This window comes from Erinaceus europaeus, chromosome 13 (genome assembly GCF_950295315.1).
Source record: "Erinaceus europaeus chromosome 13, mEriEur2.1, whole genome shotgun sequence".
In the NCBI taxonomy this organism is placed as follows: domain Eukaryota; kingdom Metazoa; phylum Chordata; class Mammalia; order Eulipotyphla; family Erinaceidae; genus Erinaceus; species Erinaceus europaeus.
Window position 1 is genome coordinate 19,542,779 of NC_080174.1, and position 23,802 is coordinate 19,566,580.

General features: G+C 41.8%; 1 protein-coding gene across 1 annotated transcript in view; it reads right to left on the reverse strand.

The window, feature by feature from the left end:
* IMPG1 (interphotoreceptor matrix proteoglycan 1) overlaps nt 1-23,802 on the reverse strand; it is a 119,729-nt gene that overhangs the window by 19,702 nt on the left and 76,225 nt on the right. The window contains exons 12-13 of the mRNA XM_007521957.2: nt 18,980-19,500; nt 15,283-15,502 (exon numbers count right to left, since the gene is read on the reverse strand). Of these exons, the coding sequence (XP_007522019.2) occupies nt 15,283-15,502; nt 18,980-19,500 (741 nt within the window). The remainder of the gene's footprint in view (nt 1-15,282; nt 15,503-18,979; nt 19,501-23,802) is intronic.

A 23,802-nucleotide genomic window follows, 5' to 3' on the forward strand; every position in this document is an offset into this window, starting at 1 on the left:
ATCGCTGGGGAGCCAGAGACGACCCGAACTGCCCCTGTGGCTCCAGACAGACTATGACCCACATAGTCAATGACTGCCACCTCTCCAGATTCAAAGGAGGTCTGGAAACTTGACATCAGGCTCAACCTGACGCTGTTGACTCTGGGGCTCTCAAATGAATAAAGATTTGTACTGCCTTGCAGCCACAAGCTTAGTTCCTGTGTTCTCTCTCTCTCTCTGGCGACGCTAGCCCGACACAGAGGAAATATAGGGAACAAAATATCTTCCCTTGAACATAACTTGAAACTTAGACTGGGTCTGGTATATATTATGCCAAAGCAAAGGACTCTGGGGAAGGAGGGTAAAGGGTGAGATGGAGGGACTTTGGGACTTAAGAAACAAGGACAAAAAGGAAAATCACAAAGTAAAATTTGGACTGGGTGTGGTTGCATTGCACCAAAGCAAAGGACTCTGGGGAATGAGGGGAAGGGAAGGGGTGGAGAGGGTCCTGGGGTCCTGGTGCATGATGGTGGGGGTGAGAGTGTTTCGCAGACACCTATTATGGAGAGATGAAAGACTGTAACCATGTGTCCACAACTTTACTGTATACCATTAACCCCCTAATAAAATGACTAAAAAGAATGGAAAAGGAATGAAACTCTAAATCCTCTTATCCAGGACTGCTGTATAATTTTTCTCAGTTTGACTAAACTTTACAGGCTGCTTCAGGAAAACTAAGCCACAATTTCCTTTATTTTATCATGGTTAGGTTAGAAAACTTGGAATAGCTCATTCTTTCTTTGCCCCTTTGAGATGTAAATCCTCTCTAAAGCCTCTTGCCAATATCATAACCCTGGATTGTTTCTCAAGAGCATGGGAGCTGGCCCTTTGAAACATAATCATCAAGGAAGACAGGCTCTCTTTCTCAGGTTGGGCCCTGTGGGTAGGCAGGCTCAAAGACTGAGGTGAACAGGGCGTATTGACTTTCACATTTTCCACATCATCTGACCTCGCTAAGATCTGGCCTCTGCTTTTGTCACGTTACTAGACTGCTTTTGCAAAGGTTCCTAGTGACCTCTGAACTGTCAACCTGAATGGCTTCCATCCACTGTTAACTCACAACTGCTGACCCTCCTCTCCAGCATCTTCAATTTCCTGGTTTCTGCAGCGTTCTCTCTCTTACTTTCTTTCCTTTTTCTTTTTATTCATTTTTTCTTTCTTCTTTCTCTTTTTCATTTTTTTAAAATTTCCTTATTCTTGGATAGAGACAGAGAGAAATTGAGAGGGGAGGGGGAAGATGGAGAGGGAGAGATAGACAGACAACTGCAGCTCTATTTCATCACTTTTGAAGGTGTCCTCCTGCAGGTAGGGGCCAGGGGCTTGAACCCAGGTCCTTATGCATTGTAATGTGTGTGCTTAACTAGGTGCACCACTGCCTGGTCCCTTCTTTCTCTTTTTTTATTTCATAATTTTCCTTCTTTTTAGAAGTTAAAACAATTTTTAAATGTTTTTCTATTTTATTTAATTGGACACAGAGAAGTTGGCAGGGGGGTTAGGGAGGGAGAGAGTAAGATATATACTTACAGACCTGCTTCACTTTTCGTGAAGCATCCCTCTGTGGATGGGGAGGGGGACTTGAACCCCCAGTCCTTGCATATGGTAATGTGTAATGTGTGTGCTCAACTGGGAACATCACTGCCTGGCATCCTAATGATTTCTTCTTCTGCTTCTCCTCCTCCTCCTCCTCCTCCTCCTCCTTCTTCTTCTCTTCCTTCTCCTCCTCCTCCTCCTCCTCCTCCTTTTTTCTCTTCCTCCTCCTCCTCTTCCTCCTCCTCCTCCTCCTCCTTCTCTTCCTTCTCCTCCTCCTCCTCCTCCTCCTCCTTTTTTCTCTTCCTCCTCCTCCTCTTCCTCCTCCTCCTCCTTTTTCTAGAGCACTGTTCCATTTTAGTTTATAGTGGTATGGGGCATTGAACCTAGGACTCTGAAATACTTTTTACTTAACAATTATCTTAACCTTTCCTTCTTTCCTTCCTTCGTTTGTTCCTTCCTTCTTTCTTCCCTCTTTTTCTTCTTTTTTTAAAAAAATTTATTTATTTGATAAGATAGAGAGAAACTGAGAGGGGAGTGGGAGAGAGAGAGAGAGACACCTGCAGTACTTCTCCATTGCTCATAACCACCCCATCCCATCTCGATGGGGACACAGATTAGAACCTGGGTCTTTGTGCTGGTAAGCCACCAGCTGACCCCCTCTCTCCTGGCTTCTCCCAAACTGCTCTTGGCAACCTTCACAGACTGTTCTATCTGCCCAGTAAGGAATGGAACACTATTCTCAGTGTTCCATCTCTGGTTGTCTTTTCCTACCATCTACACATTGTGCTGAGCCATTTTGACTTGTTCTCTGTCTACAATTGAAGTGTCTCAAACCACTTTCAGTTCTGGTCTCAGTCCTCACTTTTGACACCAGTTTTATAGACTAGAGGCCAATGTATGTCCACTTCCTCAAAACCAATTTACCAAAAAATAGTTTTTTTGGAGTACTTTTGTATTCTTAAGATGCTTTATTAATTTTCACATTTAAAATAATAAACTGAATTAATTTATGTGTCCTTTATTCTTTTAAATTTTCTAAAGTATTTACTTATTTACCTATACACTTTTTTGCCCTTTTTTTATTGTTGTAGTTACTGTTGTTGTTATTGATGTCATCATTGTTGGATAGGACAGAGAGAAATGGAGAGAGGAGGGGAAGACAGAGAGGGGAGAGAAAGATAGACACCTGCAGACCTGCTTTACCACCTGTGAAGCGACTCCCTTGCAGGTGGAGAGCCGGGGCTTGAACCGTGATCCTTAAGCCGGTCCTTGCGCTTTGCGCCACCCCCTGTGCTACCGCCCGACTCCCCTATGTACCATTTCTTACTAAGTTTTCTTCTTACTAAGTATTATTGGAAATCAGCTGTGCTTTATGTATGACAAACTATATATTTTCTTTTACAATCTTAAAGATAGCTTTTTGTTTCCTCCAGGGTTATTGCTGGGGCTCGATGCCTACACTAGGAATCCACTGCTCCTGTGGCCATTTTTTCAACTTTTATTGGGGGCGGAGGATAGGACAGAGAGAAAATTGAGAGAGGAAGGGAAAATAGAGATGGAGAGGGAAAGACAGACACCTGTAGATCTGCTTCACCACTTGTGAGGCGACCCCCCTGTAGGTGGAGAGTGGGGGTGGGTGGGGGCTCAAACTGTAATCCTTGCAATGATCCTTGTGGTTCCTACTGTGTGTGCGCCACCGCCCGGTCCCCCACATGCGAGGCATGTATTCTAGCACTGAGCAAGCACCCAGCGTTAATCTTCAGAACATTAATTTATTTCCTTTTGTTGCCCTTGTTTTTTAATTGTTGTAGTTATTGTTGTCGTCGTTGTTTGATAGGACAGAGAGAAATGGAGAGGGGAGGGGGAGAGAAAGACAGACACCTGCAGACCTGCTTCACCACCCATGAAGCGACTCCCCTGTAGGTGGGGAGCTAGGGGATGGAACCGGGATCCTTATGCTGGTCCTGGCGCTTTGCGCCACGTGCACTTAACCCGCTGTGCTACCGAACAACTCCCCTTTCAGAACATTTTAAAGATAGTCTTTAGGGAGTCAGGCAGTAGCGCAGTGGGTTGGGCGCACGTGGCGCAGAGCGCAGGGAAAGGCGTAGGGATCCCAGTTCGAACCCCCGGCTCCCCACCTGCAGGGGAGTTGCTTCACAAGTGGTGAAGCAGGTCTGCAGGTGTCTATCTTTCTCTCCCCCTCTCTGTCTTCCCCTCCTCTCTCCATTTCTCTCTGTCCTATCCAACAATGACGACATCAACAACAATAATAACTATAACAACAATAAAAACAACAAGGGCAACAAAAAAGGAAATAAATAAATAAATATTAAAGAAAATAAAGATAGTCTTTAGTTAGTATTTGCTAAGTATGCACTTAGTATTAAGGACTAACTTATTAATACTTAGTACTAATTTGGTAGTTTGAAGACTTTCTGAGCTTGACCAAAGTTAAGTTTAACTTCAAAAGACCACAATCATGAAAAAAAAAGGAATATATGGTACCAAAGTAGATGCAAATGGAAGGACAGGGCTTCATAGATAATCAGGTTTTGGTGACTCAGTTTGTCTATCTCTTTCTTCCAGTCTGAACCTCTTCTGCTCTCTACTATGTATTCAAAGCTGCTACTGCAGTGGAATAACTGAAGTGCCCCCAACAGTCTTGGAAACATCTGTCTCCTCCTGCCATCTCTGGCAGAGTCCTTTCACACCTTTTCTATAGGGCTCACCACTGCCCCCTACCAGCAGACACCAAGGCTTAGCTCAGTATCGTCTTCAGTGTAGGAAGCGGCCATGCTATTCCCTCACTCTGGAGCCCTGATAATGGCTTTCTCCTCTGAGCTTTAGAAATGATTCTGTAGACCCACCCTACTAGGGAAAGAGAGAGGCAGACTGGGAGTATGGACCGACCAGTCAACGCCCATGTTCAGCAGGGAAGCAATTACAGAAGCCAGACCTTCTACCTTCTGCAACCCACAATGACCCATGCTCCCAGAGGGATAGAGAATGGGAAGGCTATAAGGGGAGGGGGTGGGATATGGAGATTGGGTGGTGGGAATTGTGTGGAATTGTACCCCTCCTACCCTATGGTTTTGTTAATTAATCCTTTCTTAAATAAAAAAAAAAAATTAAAAAAAAAGAAAAAAAAAGAAATGATTCTGTTCACTTACTATCAGAGTAGTTAGCAGACTGTATCAGGCCTTATAGGACCGTAAGAAATTGAGAAGGAAAGGAGAGAAAGAAACATCTGCAGCACTACTTTACCACTCATGAAGCTTTCACCCTGCAGGGGAACTAGGGGCTTGAACTTGAGTCTGTGCACATGATAGTGTGCACACTTTACTAGGTGTGCAACTGCCTGGCCCCTCTATCAGAGCTTTTAATGGTTACCCCCCATTCCGTTTAGCATTTAATTGTTTGAGGGCAGAGATGGACTTGGTTCACCTTTGGGTCCTGGTATCTGTAACTGTGGCTGATAAAGGGTGGATACTCTCCAAGAGCTCAGAGACCATGTAAATGAACAGACATTGATCATATACTTGTTGAAACTTTCTCTAATAGCAAAGACAAGTACCGGGGAAATGAGAGGCTGAAGAATTTTTGATGGTTATAAGAGTAATGACTGACACTTGAAAATATCAGGGAAAGTTACTCCTGAGCCTTTCAAATTCCTACCACATTAGAGCACTAACCACATCACCTAGTAATCCAGGATCACCAGCATGCACAGTAGGAAAGGACTTTGCATTTTTATATGGTTACAGAAACACCTACCTGAGAATCTCAGTTTCACTCTTTGATTTGCAAAGCCTAAACTGTTTACCACTTGGACCTTTAATAAAACTTTGCTCACCCCCTAGAAAGCTTTAACTTTGTTTGATTGACCCCTCCTATTGATTACAGCATCTTATTTATTTATTTATTTATTCTTGCATATACAAAGTATTGTATTTACTGTCAGCTATAAATTATTAATCTCCCAATAAAGAAAAACAAACAAACAAACAAAAAACCAAACACACGCACACACACACACACACACACACACACACAAAGCAGTGCTTCAGGAATTTCTCTTTCTCCCTCTCTATCTACCCTTCCCATCTCAATTTCTCTTTGTGCTATCACATTAATTAGTTAATTAAAAATTATTAGTGAATCAGAGAGTGTCACTGTGGCACATGTGGTATAGGGGATCAAACTTGGCATCTGCTACATCACTTCCATGGTTGCTTCCCCAATTTTCTGAAACATTGACAAAACCGTAAGATAAGAGGGGTACAGCTGATAGCTTTCCTATTCTTTATCCCTCTGGGAGTATAGACCCAAGGTCATTGTGGGATGCAGAAGGTGGAAGGTCTGGCTTCTGAAATTGCTTCCCCGCTAAACATGGAAGTTGACAGGTTGATCCATACAACCTGTCTCTCTTGCCCTAGTGGGGAAAAGCAGAGCTCCAGGACACATTGGTGAGGTTGTCTGTCCAGGGAAGTCTGGTCGTCATCATGCTAGCACCTGGATCCTGGTGGTTGACAAGAGAGTTAACATACAAAGCCAAACAAATTGTTGACCAGACATGAACCTAAAGGCTGGAATAGTGCAGATGAAGAGTTGGGGGATCCTCCACTTTGTAGGTGGCTAGTAGGCATATTTTAGTTAAATTCCAAAGGGCCTGTGGCTATACTTTTTTTTTTGCCCCTGAGCCTGAAATTTGATATGCCAGTGGATCCAAGATATTGTCTGGGGGGATGATGTCATAGCTGGAAAAAGGACCAAAAAGGTGGATCAGGGAAGAGAGTAGCTCCCTAATATGGGAAAGAGGTATAAATATTGTTGACCATAAACCCCATTGATTTGATGTTGATCTGGGGCCCATAATTAACTTAGGAGCCTATGTGAAGATTACAGCATTTTATAACTCTATACAGCTAGAGGCTAGTGTTTAGAAAGTGGATAAGATCCAGTGATTGTATTTTCTCTTTTGTATTTAGCTTAATCTTATTTCAGCATTCTCCAGTATTCTCTGGCTACATAAAATCCGTTTCCATAGCCTCTTTAAAACAGATTTTAGCCAAGTGATTCTCTCATTAATTAGTTCAATAAAACCTTGACACGTGCTCACTATCTATTTGTGAAGCCATCATGGTTTTCACCTTTTGAGGGATATTCTAAAGACCAGGAGTGGCTCATGACCCCCAGTAGGAGGGTCATTGGTTGTTGAGTCTGGGGACTGACTAGTGTTGATAGCTCTCGTTCTGATCTTTTATTTCTCCCAAGAAGCTGGGAAGAGAACAAAGTAGCCAGACATTCAGTGACTCAGTTTCTTCTGTTTGGCCACCCTGGCTGAGAAAAGATTGAAACGATAGGAAGCCTTCTCTCCATTTGCTGAGTATAGATTCTGGGAATCTCTTTCACAGACAAAGCTCAGCATTTCTTGCTGACATGGTATTTCTTGTAACTTCCCTTTATTTCCCTTAAGATTTCCCCTTTCAATTATTTTTCAAAAAGCTTTTTCTCAATAGATAAAACCAGCATCAGTGAGTTTAAATAAAATGCTTGTGAGATCAAGCCTGAATCTGGGAGGTTTTTTTGTATTCCGGAATTATCAGGGATTTTGGTTATTAGCGTCCCTCTGACCTCTTTTCATACTTCCTGGGGGTTGGGCGTCAGCTGTGGACACTAGAAAAGTCCACACCAGCAGTGCAGCCAGAGGCCGTGTACATTGGAATTCTAGTTCTTCTTCTGCAGAAACTTTAATTATCTTCACTTGGGAGTAGCAAGATGAGTGGGTTGCACGGGTTGGTTTTTACTAGGAGGACATTTTAATAAGCTCTACTGTCCATCACCATGACAGCTTACACTCGAACATACAACCAAAAGGAGAAATTGTGGATATATGGAGGTGGGGCTATAGAGCAGCAACAGCTGTGTTTCTCTCTTTTCCTCTCCAGAATCAACTAAGAATACCGAAGGAGATCATCTGGGACCAACAAGACAGGACTACAACGATTTCAGGAACCCACCAAATCACTGGTGAGTGCAAACACATGTGGCTCATGAACAGAGAGGAGCCTAGGGAGAGATTAAGTGGCTGGTAACAGTCCGGCAGTTCACCAGTTGAGACACCACCTCCAGTCTGTTTCACCAACAAAAAGGTGGCTGAAGGGAGGAGAGGACTCCCCTAAGTCTCACCAAATGCAACTGTGAGTCTCCATTGCTACTACCCTCAGAAGCTGGAGCAGCAGGGGGTAGGCCCTATGCTGACACTAGGGGACAGAGAACTAAGGAGGAAACGCAGGAGAAGATCTATACCTCAGTGGCCTAGCAGTGGGGCTGTGAGAGACTCTTTGCATAACCACTGGATTATCTCTGCCCCACACTGCTTTATCTCTTGGTCAGGAGTGAAAGATTAAGCTAAGAGGCCTACTTATAGTTTAAAAGCCCTCAGGCACCCATAGCCTACAGGGAAGAAAAAGAACAAAAGAGGCTTTTAAGCCACTATGCTCTGACTAAGGGATTAAAATAATATTGAAGCAACTGTCAATTTCCACAACTGTGAACCCTTTAATTAATTACCTTACTTAGACACAAGTCAATGCAGGCAAAAGTGATCAGTAATTTGAGAAGTACTAAGAGAGGAACCTCATAACATATTATATAAAATGGTTAAACCAACAAGAAGAAATATTGGAGAAATGAACCAGGACAAGAGTCTGGCTAAAACCCCCCTAAAGGTTGAAGCGCAAAATAATGAGGTCAACAACCAAACACTAGTTAAGGAATTATTCACAGGGGTGAGTAAAGAGTTTGAAAGAATTGTCATCAGAAATGCAGAAACGACCAATGAGACTCTGGAAGAAAACACTAATTATCTTAAGATTATTAGAGAGCTGAAAGCTGAAGTAGCTGAGCTAAGAGCACAACTAGCTGAACAAGCTAAAAGAGTATAAGAACAGGGTAACAAAATAGATGAACTCCAGAAACAGTAGAGGGGAGAGAGAATAGAATCAATGAGGCTGAAGACAGAATTAGCAAGATCGAGGACAAATTAGAGACAACTAAGAAAGAAGTAAGAGATCTCCAAAAGAGATTAAGGGATAATGAAAACAACAACAGAGACCTATGGCATGACTTCAGAAGAAATAATATAAGCATTATTGGCTTACCAGAGGAAGAAAGAGAGGGAAGGAAAGAAAGCATTCTTCAGGATGTAATAGTTGAGAACTTCTCTAGTCTAGACAGCATAAAAGACATAAAGGTTCAAGAAGCCCAGAGGGTCCCAAACAAAATTACCCCAGACTTAAAGACACCAAGACACATCATATTTAGAATTGAAAGGAATAAGGATAAAGAAAAAATCCTGAAGAAACTCTAAAATTTATAGAAGAACATGTCAGTGAAACTTTGCAGGACTTTCACATCAAAGATATATTTGGAGATTCCACCCCTTGGGCATGAGAAATGAAAGCAAGAGTATATAAATGGGATTGTATGGAAGTAAAATGCTTCTGTACATCAAAAGCAAACTACCCCGATAAGCAGGCAACTAAGTAAATGGGAAAAGATATTTGCATATTATACAACAGACAAACAACTGATATCAAACATCTATATATACAGAATTGGTTCAGATCTACAAAATAGGCAAAAATGACTCTCTGAAAAATTGGGGCAAAGAACCATACAGTTTTCTAAACAAGAGATACACATGGTCCACAGACATAGGAAGAATTTCTCCACTTAGAGGGCTGGGCAGTGGCACACCTGGTTAAGTGTGCTGTTGTTAAAATTCGGGGGTTCTAGCTGGTTGGGATAGCTTCACGGGCGGGTAACAGAGACGACCAGAGACATACGGCTTGGCAGGGAAGCTGTATTTCTTTATTCAGGAACAACGATTCATAAACTAAACCAAACTAATCACCAAACAGAACTCTGCTGTCTCTTTGTGGCGGCGCAAGCACTCTCTCTTACTCTGTCCCTCTCCAACTCTGGAACTCTCGAACTCTGTAACTCTGAAACTCTGGCGGGGTTCCTGAGTTCGAGAGTAAGAGAGAGTGCTTGCGCCGCCGCAAAGAGACAGCAGAGTTCTGTTTGGTGATTAGTTTGGTTTAGTTTATGAGTCATTGTTCCTGAATAAAGAAATACAGCTTCCCTGCCCAGCCGTTGTCTCCGCGTCTCTGTTACCTGCCGTGAAGCTAGCCCAGCCAGCTGGAGCCGCCCGAATTTTAACAACAGTGTGCATAGTATGAAGTGCAAGGACCTTATTCTCCATCTGTATTGCAGATGCTTCACCAGTGGTGAGGCAGATTTGCAGGTGTCTGTCTTTCTCTCAGCCTCTCTATATCCTCATCCCCTTTCAATTTTTCTCTGTCCTATCCAATACAGTGGGAAAACAAAAACAACAAAAACAAAACATAACAAAATTCAAATTAAAATCTCTCTGTGTGTGTGTGTGTGAAAAATGAGAAAATGGCTTACATTGACAAACCGGGAAATGACAGGTGTTAGGGAGAGAGAAAGAGAACTAGAGCATTACTCTTATACATGTGATGCCAGGAATTAAAACTTGGACTTCATGCTAGAGAGTCCTGGGCTATGGGCTGCATCCTCAGAGGCATCTGTGTTGAGAAGCCGTCCTGATATAGTAGGCTTAGCTTAGGTTTCCCTTGTCTCACTGTAACTCCTGAGACAGAAACAGAGTGGCAAGCAAGAAAAAGAGCCCTAGGTAGAAGACCAAGTGTTACTTGATTCCCATGTCATCAAAAGATACACATAACCCCAATGAATCAAACAGATAACATTCATGAACTTGTAACACACCCAGTTATGCAGTGTACAAGATTCCCAGGCACCCATGAGAGGAACCATATATCAAAAGGTGACTAAGTGATATGGGTATAGCCTGTGAAACCTCCACCTGCATCAAAGAGATACTGGAGCTCTTTATAAGGACCCTAGTCCTTGCCTAATAAGGCACCTCACTCGAGGAGCACCTCTTGCTTCTTTGCCAGTTATGACAAAGATTTCCATGCACCCATCAGAGGAACCATATCTTTGCCAGAGCACCTCCTCGCTTTGCCTCCTATCCCTTCCCGCCTGGGAGGACTACTCTGCTTCTAATAAATGGTCTCTGTAAAACCTCAATGCCTTGCTCTCTCTTTTCCTTTGTGGAACTTTGTGACTGCCACCGAGTCTCGGTTGCACAGGTCACAACAGCCAGGGAAATCAAGGGCACTTCCACATACATTCTCATATTCTTAGATTAGTCTCAGAGTAAGCTGTCAGCTCTCAGAAGGATGAAGAGAGAGTTTGTTTCCTCACCCCTCATATGCTTCCAAATTCTCTTCATATACATATCTCCCCCCCCCCCCTATCATCTTCAACTGACTAAAGAACTTGGGTCTCCTGATCCTAACCAGCAGGTACTCCCTTGGCCCTTCTCTGTTCTGAGGTGATTTTCAAAGAAAGAAGTGAGTTCTTACCAGCATTTAGGAGGCCTTTGATTTCTTCAGAAGCCCAGAGTGGTTATTTAGTCATACAAATACTTGTGGGCTTAGTGCCTGAGGGTACCCTGTCCTTTTAATTTACAGAAATAGGAGGCAATTTTCTCAAAGTTGCTCAAAGTTTTGTTTTGTTAAAGTGTATCTTAGCTGAGCCCTTTTGTTTGCATTTTGCCCAAGGCCTTTTCCTTCTGCCTTCATTGTTAGTCCTCAGAAATCTGAAGAGTTGCTAAAGATTTGCTTCACTAATTTATAGACAATTGGGAAGCTTTGTTTTGAACTTGACTGGGAAATAGCATTGGAAATACTTTTGGATCCTTCCCCACCCTGAAGTCTAGGGAACTAAAAATCTTTCTCCATTTGGTCAGGAAACAGAACTTTGAAACTAATGGTTGGAAGTCGCTCTTAATTTGAGCATCATTGGCCACCATGGTACATATACTGTGCTTTTTTCTCAGAAAAAATGTTTTTCTTTCTGCTATATAGCTTTGGGCTAAGCCTCCATATGTTTATGAGCTTTCTTCATATTTGAAACTCCTCTGTTTTAATCTGTACAGAAGCTGATCGAGGGTGTAGAGATGGGAAAGCATTGCTTTCTTTCCTTTGGTGATGAAGTGACTTTCCCCCCCCCTGAAGTTTGAATTTTGGTCTACAATCTTGTAATCAGAGCTCTGTGCAACTCTTTTGCCTTTCTTGTCAAAACTGAAGGCATCCTAGCATTAAGGAAGTAAAATGGTATTTAAAATACAGATATTAAAATGAAAGAGCGATACAGAGACCAGAGCACTGCTTAGCTCTGGCTTATGGTGGTCTGGGGATTAAACCTGAAACCTCAGAGCCTAAGTCATGTAAAGTTTTTTGCCGAACCATTATGGTGTTCCCCCAGACTTAGTGAAGTAAAGTGAATAAACAAATGGGTAAACACTAGCCAGGTTTGAAGTTTGGTCAATATGACAAACCTCTACCCCTCCCCCCCTCTTTTTTAAAGACTTTAATTGGCTCAAGAGAGAAAAATCTTAAAAATCCCTTATCAAAGGCATGAAGACCCCTGGGCTGAGCAGAATAGGCTGATGTGTAGGCAGTTAGCTGAACATGAATGGGAAGGGGAGAGTGTGAATGAAAGATTTTATTGCTGTAATCAGCAGCAACCTTGCAACCTTGCCATGAGATCACCCATAGAAAGTATCTACAAAATGGAGGACCCTCTCCCCCACAACTCTTTATCTGCACTATTCCAGCCTTTAGGTTCATGATTAGTCAACAATTTGTTTGGCTCTCTATGTTAACTCTCTTTCCAGCCACCAGGTTCTAGATGCTAACATGATGCCAACGGACTTCCCTGGGCAGACAACCCCATCAATGTATCTTGGAGCCCCATTTCCCCAGAGCCCTGCCCCACTTGGGAATGAGAGAGAGAGGCTGGGAGTATGGATCGACGTCTCAATACCCATGTTCAGCGGAGAAGCAATTACTACAGAAGCCAGACCTTCTATTTTCTGCACCCTACAATGACCTTGGGTCCATACTCCCAGAGGGGTAAAGAATAGGAAAGCTATCAAGGGAGGGGATGGGATATGGAGTTCTGGTGGTGGGAATTGTGTGGAATTGTACCCTTCTTATTCTATGGTTTTTGTCAGTGTTTCCTTTTTATAAATAAAAACAAATAAATAAAAAAAGAAAGTCTTGAGGCCCATATTTAGCACAGGAACCTGTGTAAGCTCTGCGTCCCTGTAGGTCTGAGCTCGCATTCTGTGGTCATAGCTAGGAACATTCTAGGCTGCACTCAATGTAGGACCCGCCTTCCTCGAGTGACAGGGTATGTTGACCCAATCGACGGGGTTTACAGTTAATGATATTTATATACCTTCCCCCTACTTGGGAGCTACTCTATACCCTGATCTAGCTTTCTAGTCCTATCCTCAACTTTGACACCACCTCCCCAGACAAAACCTTTGGCTCACCTGCATGCTAGCTGTCAGGCTCAGGCAAAAATTAGTAAAGTCAAGGGCCCTTTGGAATATACCTAAAATAGACCTACTAGCTTTTTCCAAAATAAAGACCCCAAATACCATCTGCTCTATTCTTGCCTTTAGGTTCCTGATTATTAAACAATTTGTTCTGCTTTTTATCTTAATGCTTTTTTAGTCAACAAGTTGCAGATGCTACCATGACATCAACCTGACTTCCCTGGGTAGACGACCTCACCAATGTGTCCTGGAACCCCACTTCTCTGGAGTCCTGCCCCACTAGGGCAAGCTAGGGACAGATTGGGACTATGGATCAACCTGTCAACGCTCATGTCCAGCTCTCAGAGGGATAAAGAATAGGAAAGCTTCCAAGGGAGGGGGTGGGATGGAGAAATCTGGTGGTGGTAATTGTGCCCCACTTGTCCTATGGTCTTGTAGATCATTATTAAATCAACAACAAGGGAGTCAGTCAGGCAGTAGCGCAGCAGGTTAAGCACACATGGCGCGAAGCACAAGGGCCCCTGTAAGGATCCGGGTTGAACTCCCAGTTCCCTACCTGCAGGGAAGTCGCTTCACAGGTGATGAAGCAGATCTGCAGGTGTCTGTCTTTCTCTCCCCCTCTCTGTCTTCCCCTCCTCTTTCCATTTCTCTCTGTCCTATCTAAAAAAAAAAAAAATCAATAATAAAAAAATAACTTGAAAAAAAAAAGTCCTAAGGCTTGAGTAACCAGGCCACAACTAGGACTTTGAGGATAGACATATCCTTGATAAGGAGGAAGATAAACGTAAAGGAACTTTCTTAGTCACTGAACATGTTCAGCTAGAGTACGTACGACACTGCTGAGTTCTTGTGCAAACATGGTCAACAAAGACCCAAATGTGCATAGGGTGAGAGAAGTGAGCAGTGGGAAGTAACACAGGGAAAATCCTTAAAATAGTCCCCTAATCTCACCCTGAAGTCTGCTTCCCATCTTGGGATAGGCCCCTCCTACCTCTTTGGAGCTTACTTTTCCCATTTTACAACCAAACCCTGTTTTCTCCATTGCAACAGCCCATCTTGAATTTCTTTGGGACATGCTCTCTGTAATTAACCTATATGTTTGCTTCAGTAAATAAATCTGTGTTGTTTACAATGTTCAATCTTTTGAAAGCTGTCTTTCTTTCAAGAAGATCTAAAAATTAAGGTGACACCATACGATTTCTCTGGTAACTAATGAAGAGTGCACATTGAAACCCTCGCTGGCATGTAATCTGCTTTTTTGTAATAACTATACTGAAAAATAGGTCCTTGTGAGGTTTTGCTGTCATTTTCTGTATGTGTACTGAGTGATCATTGACTCTTCCTCAATGGTGGAAGCACACCTTTCCCCCTCAAAAAACAGGAGTGTCCCTAGAAAACAATGAAATATATATAGGTTACTATATTATCCTTACTGTACTTGATATAAAACTTGACTCTCTTTCCCTCTTTTCTGAGATTTTCTCTACAGCCAACTCTGACCAGATATGTTTCCCAGCTTATAGGTTGCCTGGTTACCAATAGCTTCTTTCTTTTCTATCCAGTATTCTTGTGATTTTTGACATCTTCAGGGTACTTATTCTTTCAGTTCATCCTGAATTGTGAGAAGAGGCAATTCTGAGAGCTAACTGACTAGGACTCACATGTAGGAACCCCTGAGGTTGTTGTAGCTTACTGAGAAAATTCTTTTGACTCCTAGAAGAATGTAAATTAGCTTGGCTAATTTAAAAAATTTCTCTTAAACATAGTAGAAGTTCTGAGAGGCAAATTGAACATTATACAGCAAGAGCAGTGCTTACTTGCTTTTTTGCTGTAGGAGAATTTTAACCTGGATGTCTTTGACAGAATTTTAACCTTACCTTTCTAGTAAAAAGATCCATGGTTTTCAAATGGTTATTTAAATTTTTTAAAATTATCTTAATTTATTGAATAGAGATAGCCAGAGAGGGGAGGTGGGAGATAGAAAGGAAGAGAGCAAGAGAGACACCTGTAGTCCTGCTTCACCACTTGCAAAGCTTTTCCCCTGCAGGTGGGGACTAGATGCTTGAACCCAGGTCCTTGTGCATTATAACATGTATGCTCAACCATGAGCACCACCACCAGGCCCCTAATGAATATATATATTAAGTAGGATTTTAAATTTGAGTTTAGTGGGTTCAAAGTTAAAATTCGTATTAAAACAAATGCCCCCTCCCCAATCTCCCATATTTTCTTGGGTTGGATTCTTTTACCTGGTTCAATGTTGAGAGAGGTGCTGTCTATTTTCAGATCAAGTTGTTGGGCTGCAGCAGAACGAAAATCCTCCAAGACTTCCTGCACGGCCTTGGTGAGGTTATATGGTACTGTGTTCGCAAACCTCACTTTGCTATTCACGATCACACTCCCATTTGTGAAACTAAGTATTTCAAGTTGCTTAAATCCTGTAAGATTGGATTGTAGATAGGGAACCAGCTGCAAAACAAAAGACAGTTTCCTCTTAACTGTGTTCTAAGTGCTCAGCTGCTGCTAATTCCATTTATACTCACATTTCATGATCTAAGACACAAATTTCTGTTCCTTTGAAAATTATTTTTGGATTTTGTGTTTGGATTTTATGTGAAACCAAGACACCACAATTGAATGATCTATTTGCAGTGACTTTGTTCCACATTTCCACCTTTCTCTCAGTGTATTGAGATGGATGGGCAGTGATTTTTCTCCATGATGAATTGGGAGAAGAGAGAATTAAAAACACAACAATAACAACAAAAGCAACAAAAAGCAGAAACTAGGCTAAACTCTCAGCAAAGCAGCAATGTCAGATTTAGTTGTTAAGAAATCACGTCAAACAGCAACATATTTCAAGCTGAGCTCAGAGGCAGGCTAACCTACAGCCATGTAAGGGATAACCGAATGAATTTAAATGACCTATGAAAAAAATTAACAAAGTGTCTGTGTAGTCAGTATGTTTTTTTAAATGTTTTATTTATTTATTATTTTATAGAGACAGAGAGAAATTAAGAGGGAAGACAGAGAGGGAGAGAGACAAGAGAGACACCTACAGCTCTGCTTCACTACTTGCGAAGCTTTCCCCCTGCAGGTGGGGACCAGGGGCTTGAACCTGGATCCTTGCACACTGCAATGTGCACGCTTAACCAAGTACATCACCACCTGCCACCTAGTCAGGATGTTTTAAAGTCAAAACAAATGTAACAACAGGGAACTGACAATTATGACACATGCGTGTCAGTCCTGTGTCCCTGACTAGCTGTGTGATCTTCATCAAGTCACCCACTGTGTTGCATCCCATGGCCTTATCTGAATAGTGAGGGAGAAAAAACATGGCTCTTTAAGGTCATTGAATACCTCCCCACCCGCACCCCCCAAATTTGATAAAGCTGTGTACTCATGGTTCTCACACCTGTCTCTTATCCACGTCACTGTCATGCTTGAGTGCATTTTCATTTTCCAAGTCTTTACTTTCTTTTCTTATTGATTTTTATCAGAACACTGGTCCACTCTGGCTTAACCTCTGGGGTAACAGAGGTTAAAGCTGGGACCTTGGAGTCTCAGGCATGGGAAGTCTTTTTGCATTACTATTATGTTGTCTCCTCAGCCCACTTTCCCCCCTCTTTTATTTTTCCTTTCTTTTTTATTTTATCTATTTATTTATTTTTCTTTTCACTAGGGTTATTGCTGGGACTCCATGCTGGCACTATGAATCCACTGCTCCTAGTGGCCATTTTTTTCTTTCCTTTTTTTTTTTTTTCTAAATTTTTTTTTAAAGATATGACAGAGAAATTGAGAGATGAGAGGATGATACATAGGTAGACAGACAGAAAGAAAGACATTTACAGATCTGCTTCACTGCTCATGAAGTGGATCCCCTGTAGGTGGGGAGCGGGGGCTTGAACCTGGATTCTTGAGCTTGGTAATATGTGTGCTTAACCAGGTGTGCCATATCCAGTGTCTTTCTTTCTTTCTTTCTTTCTTTCTTTCTTTCTTTCTTTCTTTCTTCCTTCCTTCCTTCCTTCCTTCCTTCCTTCCTTCCTTCCTTTCTTTCTCTCTTTCTCCCTCTTTTTTTTTTCCTTTGGAGCAGAAATTTGCATGTGCACAATTATACTGCTTCAGTGTGGCTTTTGTTCTTGTTCTGGCTGGGGTTTCATGACTCTGGGTTGACTTTTCAGAGAGAAAGAGAGAGAGAGAAAGAGAGAGAGAGAGATACAGAGAGAGGGGAAGACAAAGAGCTCCAAAGCTTCCTCCAATTCAGTGGGGCCTGGCTTGAAACTGGGTTATGTGCATTTATGGCTAAACTGGTGCATTACCCAGGTGAGCTACTTTATCAGTCCCTGGGATGCTTTTTCATCCAGGTAGGCAATAATTTGGGGGAGAGGCATGACATCACTGGTGCATCCCCTTGGTACCAAGGCACCCACCCCTTTGCGCTGCCCAGGCTGTTCACCTTCCCATGAGGATAGGGAGATGGCAGAATCTAACCTTAAAGCTAAATCTTCCTTTAGAGTCTACTTAAGGACAGACTTGTATGCAATTGTAATTGGCTCTATATTTTAACTTGCAGGAAGTTTTCTGTTTCCTTAAATTCTGCAATTTCATGGTATGCATTGTGTACTTGACTTTAATCTAAAGGCATGCATTTTGGAGGTGTTTTATCATTTAAAGTATTTGTTACCGTAATCATGTTCTCATTTTCTTTCTTAGGGTTCAGGGAAGATGATCTGTTCAGTTATTTTTATTGTTGTTAAGAATTTAACAAGAGCTAAATAAGGAGTCCTTATTCCTAGACACTTGACCTCATCTATGCTGGACCTAGTTTTTAACATTTTGTCAGATGACTAGAAAACTGTGATATTAGAATTTAGAAAAAAAATCATTCTATATATTTTTAAAAATTTTTTCATTATCTTTATTTATTTATTGGATAGAGACAGCCGGAAATCTAGAGGGAAGGGGATGATAGAGAGGGAGAGAGACAGAGAGACACCTGCAACAGTGCTTCACCACTTGTGAAGCTTTCCCCCTGCAGGTGGGGACCGGGGACTTGAACCTGGGTCCTTGTGGCATTATAACATGTGCGCTCAACCAGGTGTGCCACCACCTGGTCCCTTTCTATATTGTTTTATTTATTAATTTTATTATTATTTTTTATTGCCATCAGGGTTATCACTGGGGCTCCATGCCTGCACATGAATCCACTCTTCCTGGTGGCTATTTATTTTCTCCGTTCGTTCATTTGATAGAACAGAGAAAAACTGAGAGGAGGAGGAGGGGGAGATAGAGAGGGAAAGAGAGAGACACTTGCAACACTGTTTCACTGCTCCTGAAGCTTTCCCCCTGCAGGTAGTCCTGGATTATGGTGAACTATGCACTCCACTGGATGCGGCATTGCCTACTCCCCGTCCCATATTGCTGTTAAATTCCAAGTTCAGTTCATTACCCTGACAAAAAATAGATAGGGAAAAGCTACCATGAAGATATCTGTAGAGGGGCCCAGGTGGTGGCGCACCTGGTTGAGTGCACATATTACAGTGTGTAAGGACCCGGGTTTGAGTCCCCAGTCCCCACCTACAGAGGGAAAGATTCATGAATGGTGAAGTAGGGCTGCAGGTGTTTATCTGTGAGCCTCCTTCACTATCTCCTCCCTTTCCTCTCAATTTCTGGCTGTCTCAATCCAGTAAATAAAGATAATTAAAAGAAGAGAAGACATCTTTAGAGTAAGTTAGTTCCCTGTGCAATGTGTCCACACTAGAACTCACTTGCTCATTAGAACTGAATCTCTTTCCATACAAACTGAATGCCACCAGTCACAGTTCTTTTAGAAGTTTGCCTCTTTCAGCCTGCACAGCTCAAAACACCCTGTGATTTTTATTAGAAAGTAGCAACAGCAAAAGAAGAGAGACACACAGAGAGTTGTAAGCAGTGCCCACTCACCAGCTGTGTGAATTGTAGCTCCAACAATTGGTACTCTAGTGAGCTCTTGTTGAACAAGTTGTTGGAAAAGGGCATGTTAGTGACCCTCAGACTGAAGAACACCACTAGCTCTTGGCCCTTGGCCACGGTGGTCATAGAGCTAGTAGTGATGTACTCGGGAGCTGGCATGGGAGTGGTTTTCTCTGAAGAATCTTCTGGAGTAGAAAGATCGTCACTGAGTCCTGGTACCTCCAATGTGGCAGACTTGCTCACTACATCCACTCCAAGCATATATTGACCGTCTGAACTCGAACTGCTGTCTTCTGAAGGCGAGGGCCAATGGGAAATTTCTAGAACTGGTTGACCGCTTGCAGAATAATCACCAGTTGAGGTCATTGACACTGGGATCACTACTGTCTGGTCAATGGACAAGTGGTCTGTGGCATTTTGAGGAGTCAGGGAGAAGACACTAGTTGAAGCAAAGAAAGGCAGACTTCCAGGAAGGGTAGTTGAGTCCAAAGCAGGTGATGACCAAGGACTGACTGTGGAGGAAGCTTCTGAGACCAATTCATTATGTCCAAGTATTCCCACAAAGAACAGGGAGGAACAGAAAGAAAAAAAAAGAAAATCATAGTTAGACTTTACTCAAAAATGCCTTTTGCTTTTGTTGTTGTTGTTGTTATATTCATGAAAAAGAAGAAAAGAAGAACTATAGAGAGGATAGGGAACCTTGTGTTCAGACCTAGCCGGACAGAGGGTGGGCTCTTCGCAACTTTTTTTTAATTCAGGTTCAATCATTTTGAGGTATAAGACCCTAAGAGAACACTGAGCACTGGCTACCTAGAATTTATGGAATTATTGCCCAGGCATGTACCATAACTAAGAAGCACATGGTAAAGATTGTGTCAGCCATTAGGGCTAAACACCAGGAGCAATGACATAAACTTGGGTCACACACTTCCACCTGAAAATTCCAGCAAGTTAGCCAGGCAATTTGGACCCAGAAATTTTATTTCCATCATGTAAGTCTGCCTTTTATGCAACTGGATTTTGTTTTTGGACACCAGTTAATCACATTTTGGTTGCCTTTGCATTTATAATTTGAAGTATGCTCTCCCCACGTTGGTTAATAGGACTGAACCAGACAGAGGCTGACTTGCAAAATGGCAATGAGAAAGTGAAGGGTGTTAAGTGGCACCTGTGATTTCATCTTTATATTGAGTACATCTGGCTATGTACTTGATAATATGAAAGCTTTTATTCCTTTCACAGGATTAGATCTCGATAATTTCAGTCATCGCTTTGTGTCACTGTCTGGGGTAAGTGCAGGCTGAATGACTGAAGTCCACTCCGTTTTCAGTGTAGAATCTAAATGAATAAGTATTTATGAACAAAAAAAAGTGGTTATATGAAACTTTCAGATAAAGAGATTGGTAGGTTATTAAAATATTCCAATAAACCTAAATCCAGAACCACTGACAATATTTAAGGCATTAGGTAGATCAAAACAGGGAGCTTTCTGTGATTACTTCAGTGGCATTTTGGCAAAGATGTGGAAAAGCGGTGCTGAAATCCAAATGCTAAGCATGATGAATGGACTGTCTGGAGGCAGATATAATCTCTGGACGCTCAGTGAGCTAATTTACCAGCATGCAATCACCCAGACTGAAACTCCCAGTGATAAACAGTTCTGGAAGGTGGAATCATATTAGTTTTTATTAGTTTCTTAAAATAAAACCTGGCTCTTGGTGAATTGTACCTAGACTTCAGAGAGGCATCTTCTTTGCTCTCATCTGGAGAGGATGCTCAGATGTGTCTACCCATAATTTCCTTCCTTGGTTGTTAGAAAGAAAGAACGTCTCCTAAGGTTCCAGGTCTCTCCAGAGGGACACTTGTAGCTGCATTCGAATCTGTTTTAAAAATTAATTTTGCTTCTTTTCTCTTGTTTAAAAAAATTTATTTATTTATTTATTTATTTATTTACTTGGCTAGAGACAAACAGAAATTGAGAAGGAAGGGGGACAGTGAGGAATAGAGAAAAAGAGACACCTGCAGCTTGGCTTCATTGCCTTCAAAGCTTTCCCCCCCTGTAGATGGGGTCTAGGGATTTGAACCCAAGTTCTTGTGCATTGTAACATACATGCTTTATCAAGTACACCACTGCCTGCTCCCTCAAATTTGCATTTGGATAGTCTTAATATTTGTGTCTTCTTCAGATTCCTGTAGTGGAAATTTAATCTTCAATGGGATAGTACTTGAAGGTGGACCTTTGGGAGTTAACTAATTATCTCCTGAGAGTGGAGCTTGGTGAATAGAATTAGTGCCTTTATAAGAAGAGGCATCAGAGAGATGATCTCTTTCTCTCTCTGCCATGAAAGGATATAAATATAACAACAAAGCTGTTTTGTTTTTTTTTTCTTTCTGATTGTAAACTAGAAAGAAATCCTTGCCAGGAAACAAATCAGCAGCAAAGTTATATGTGATATGTACCCGTGTGTGAAAAACAAATTTCTAGTGTTTAATTAAGTCAGTGCATCTGTGGAAGGCTCAACAATGCCTCTAAGTCACTGCACCTGTGGTATTTTGTCCTAGAAGCCTTGGTGATAAAGGCATCCATAGAAGGATCTAGGGTGGGTGAATGGCAAGGGTGAAGTACTGTCAGGGATTTGACTGGACGTCTTGGTTCCAGAGGGAAATGCAATTGGACTGATTCCTGGCATTGATTCTCTGTGCTCTTCTAGATGGTGAGGGTCTGGGAAGAAGAGCAAAGACAGATGACCTCATTCTGGCTCTGGGTCAGCAACTCATTGCTTAGGTCTTTCTCACTATGTGGATTAGGTTAAAACCGTCCTCTGCTTAAGATTATCAACCAATGAAAATGAATTTCTAACTCTTCACAGCTTTCTTTCTTTCTTTCTTTCTTTCTTTCTTTCTTTCTTTCTTTCTTTCTTTCTTCCTTCCTTCCTTCCTTCCTTTCTTTCTTTCTTTCTCTCCCTTCCTTCCTCCCTTCCTTCATTTCTCCTCCTCCATCCCTCCCCCCTCTTTCTTTCTCTCCGTCCTTCCTTCCTCCCTCTCACTCACGCTTTCTTTCTCTCCTTTCTTTCTCTCTCTTTCCTCTCTTTTTTATTCCTGTCTCCCATCTTTCTTTCTTTCTTTCTTTCTTTCTTTCTTTCTTTCTTTCTTTCCTTCCTTCTTTCTCTATTTTGATAGGAAAGAGAGAAATTGAGAGGGGAGGGGAGGATAGAGAGGGAGAGAGAAAGGTAAGACCCCTGCAAACCTGCTTTGTGGCTGGTGAAGTGTACCCCCTGCAAGTGAGGAGTGGGGGGGGCTTGAACCCAGATTCTTGTGTGGGTTCTTGTGCTTAGTACTCTGTGTGCTTAACTGGGTGCATCACTGGGGTCCCAGCATTTACTTTAATACAAACATTTGTATAAAATCACTTTTATTTCTCTAGCTACAAAGGCAGACTGACTCAGATGTTATTTTGGCATCTATTAACAGGTTACCATGCCCTAAATGAAGAGAATGTTTTTCTGAAATGGTGGCTAATACTTAATATCAAACCTAACAAGGTAGGATATCTTTTTTCCCCCACAAATAACTAGGATTTATTATTCCATGATAAGAACACACAGTCTCGCATATACTTGAAACACAAAGACAGGGAGGAATATGAATGTTTATCATGAAGTTTTCAAACTAAAATAAAGGCCGAATGTCTAAAGAACTAGGTAAACTTGCACAGCAGTGTGTTCACTAAACTAAAACATAAGCTAGTTGGGTTTTGTGTTGAGTGTCTCTGAATGAACCATGCTGCTCTTCTGGATCCTAAGCACTCACGTTATGTTAAGCACTCACATTATGTTAAGCACTCACCAATTCTTGAAGTCTTGACTGAAAGTCGCTAGTTGAGTGTCTCTTCACTTCCTCTCTTGCCTAACAAAACTTTCCCAGCCAAGATCAAAGCTCAAAGGAAAGCCCCAAATATAGCTGATAGACTGGAGAAGCAATATAAACTTTGCTCAATTCAGTTCAATTTATATCAACTTGTGATAAAACTTTGGCTTTTTTTGAAAATTCTTTAATTAGTGATTTAATATTGATTTACAAAATTAAAGAGGGGTATAATTCCATACTGTTCCCACCACCAGACTTTGAATTCCCAGTCCCACCATTGCAAGGCACCACACTTCTCCCAAGGTTGCAGACCTGGGATAACTATCATGTCTACAACTATCTGTCTACATTTGTATATAATTGCACCCTTTTCTTCCATCCTCTATTCCCCTCCAAGCCACACATAACTCTATTACTACATCCAAATGTTCCTCTCTTTTTCTTCCTCTATTTTTTAAAAATTTCTTTTTTGGGGAATTAATGTTTTACATTCGACAGTAAATACAATAGTTTGTACATACATAACATTTCCCAGTTTTCCATATAACAATACAACCCTCACTAGGTCTTCTGTCATCCTTTTTGGACCTGTATTCTCCCCCCTACCCACCCCACCCTAGAGTCTTTTACTTTGGTGCAATACACCAATTCCAGTTCAGGTTCTACTTGTGTTTTCTATTCTGATCTTGTTTTTTCAACTTCTGCCTGAGAGTGAGATCATTCCATATTCGTCTTTCTGTTTCTGACTGATTTCACTTAACATGAATTTTTCAAGGTCCATCCAAGATCAGCTGAAAGTGGTGAAGTCACCATTTTTTATAGCTGAGTAGTATTCCATTGTGTATATATACCACAATTTGCTCAGCCGCTCCTTTGTTGTTGGACACCTAGGTTGCTTCCAGGTTTTGGCTATTACAAATTGTGCTGCTAAGAACATATGTGTATAC